Raw genomic sequence first — 1,845 nt, 5'->3', positions numbered from 1 at the left:
ATAATAATAATAATAATAATAATAATAATAATAATAATAATAATAACAACAATAATTATAATAACGTAGATCATTTTTAACATATCGTACATTACATATGCTCACATGAATGCGCGCGGAAAACAATATATATCACGCACATTGTTTTTAAAAAATATGATACAACCGAAAAACAACAAGAACAACAACAACTACAACTACAACTACAACAACAACAACAACAACAAGACTCGTCCCATTGTGCTGACATCTTAGGCAGGGACACTTAAGACCAAGAAAACAATGCTAGGCGAAACACGATCCTCTTTAGTCTATCTAAATGCTAAATATAACGAATCAGATCGCGACACTCGAGAGACAAATGATGACAAGAGCATGTCAAATCCTCACATCCAAAAGTTCCGCTTCTTTTCTACCTTTTTCTGTGACATTCACATCCTGCGGGCTCACGTCTCCTCGCCCATCCGCCCGGGTGTATATCATGTGCTCATTCATAGCGCGAAAAAATTTGCATATTGATATCTAGTAACGTAATTCCATTTTCTTTCTTTCTTTCTTTTTTTCTTTCTCTTTTCTTTCCATCTCTCTCATCCTCTCTCTCTTTCTCTCTCACCCTCTCTTTCTGTCTGTCTCCCATCTCTCTCTCTATCTATCGCTCTCTCTTTCTCCTTCCCTCTCTCTCTCTCTCTCTCTATCTATCGCTCTCTCTTTCTCCTTCCCTCTCTCTCTCACTCCCTCCCTCCCTTTATCCCTCTCTCTCCCTCTCTCTCTCTCCCTCCACCTTTTATCCCTGTCCAATGTCACCCAAGGAAAAGTCTTCAATCCCCCTCATCTCATCCAATCTACAATCAGTCCGAGCAGACGACACCCTGCCACATCTCCACCCATATTCTGTCTACCTGTTTATCCCACAGCCTGCCAGTCTACCTTTCATGCCAGTTTGTATACCTTTCTGCCCCAAATTCGGCTAAAATGACAAAATGGAGGGACATCACGTATAAAGGCAAAGGCAACCGAAATAGAGAGCGAAAGAAAACTAAACAAAACAATGAAAAAAAAAATCTCGTTCCCATCTCTGACGACAAAATGAACAGAGGACATTATGGTTTGGTTCAGTTTAGTTTTTTAGTAAGAGTTTCGCAACACTTGAAACACAATAAGTGCCGAAGATTAGAGGTGTTACAACAGAGTAACTAACACCAGAGACATAGCAATGTATAGCTAGGTCTCTGCTAACATTAAAGAGAAGGAGAGATAAGAACGATAGATGTTTGATTTGAAGATTTGAAAGAAGAAGCAAACCACACAAGAGCGCCCGCCAACCACAGATGGGACAAGCGGTAGACCTCATCCTCCTCACAAGGAAGCCGGTCTCTAACAAAAGACGAATAATGCAAAGTACAACCTCCCGCGAGGTTCCCAAAACCTGCAAACTTTCTTAACTAATCTATGCCGTCTGATCCAACCCGTTTCTAAGATGCAGACACAAGAAACACGTACAACATAATTATACAATATAAAAAATAAACACACACACAATGAAAACTTTTGCTCTACTCTTGGGCTATTTTCGTGCTACTTCATATTTAACGACATGCACAGATTAATTTTAAAAAGTCAAGTACCTGCTGGCGCATCCATAGTACGTGTCACTCAGACAGTCTCTCCGATCCCCAATACTGACAAACACACAAAGAAAATAGAATTAAACTTAACATAAAAAGTTTCTCTCAGTCACTTACTGTTTGTCTGTGTGTCTGTCTGTGAGTCTGTCTATGTGTCTGTACGTGTGTCTGTCTGTCTGTCTGTCTGTCTGTCTGTCTGTCTGTCTGTCTGTCTGTCTGT

At 40.1% G+C, this 1,845-nt stretch overlaps 1 protein-coding gene across 1 annotated transcript in view; it reads right to left on the bottom strand.

Moving 5' to 3' along the window:
• Positions 1-1,679, bottom strand: part of LOC101858298 (nuclear hormone receptor HR96) — a gene marked incomplete at its 5' end in the record, with an annotated part of 199,067 nt that extends 197,388 nt beyond the window's left edge. The window contains 1 exon segment of the mRNA XM_005106398.3: positions 1,626-1,679. Coding sequence (XP_005106455.2) covers positions 1,626-1,679 — 54 coding nt within the window.
• Between the last annotated feature and the right edge of the window lie 166 nt (positions 1,680-1,845).

This window comes from Aplysia californica, unplaced genomic scaffold (genome assembly GCF_000002075.1).
Source record: "Aplysia californica isolate F4 #8 unplaced genomic scaffold, AplCal3.0 scaffold00531, whole genome shotgun sequence".
Taxonomy (NCBI): domain Eukaryota; kingdom Metazoa; phylum Mollusca; class Gastropoda; order Aplysiida; family Aplysiidae; genus Aplysia; species Aplysia californica.
The sequence above is the reverse complement of the archived record's forward strand: the minus strand, read 5'-3'. Positions and strand labels throughout refer to the sequence as shown.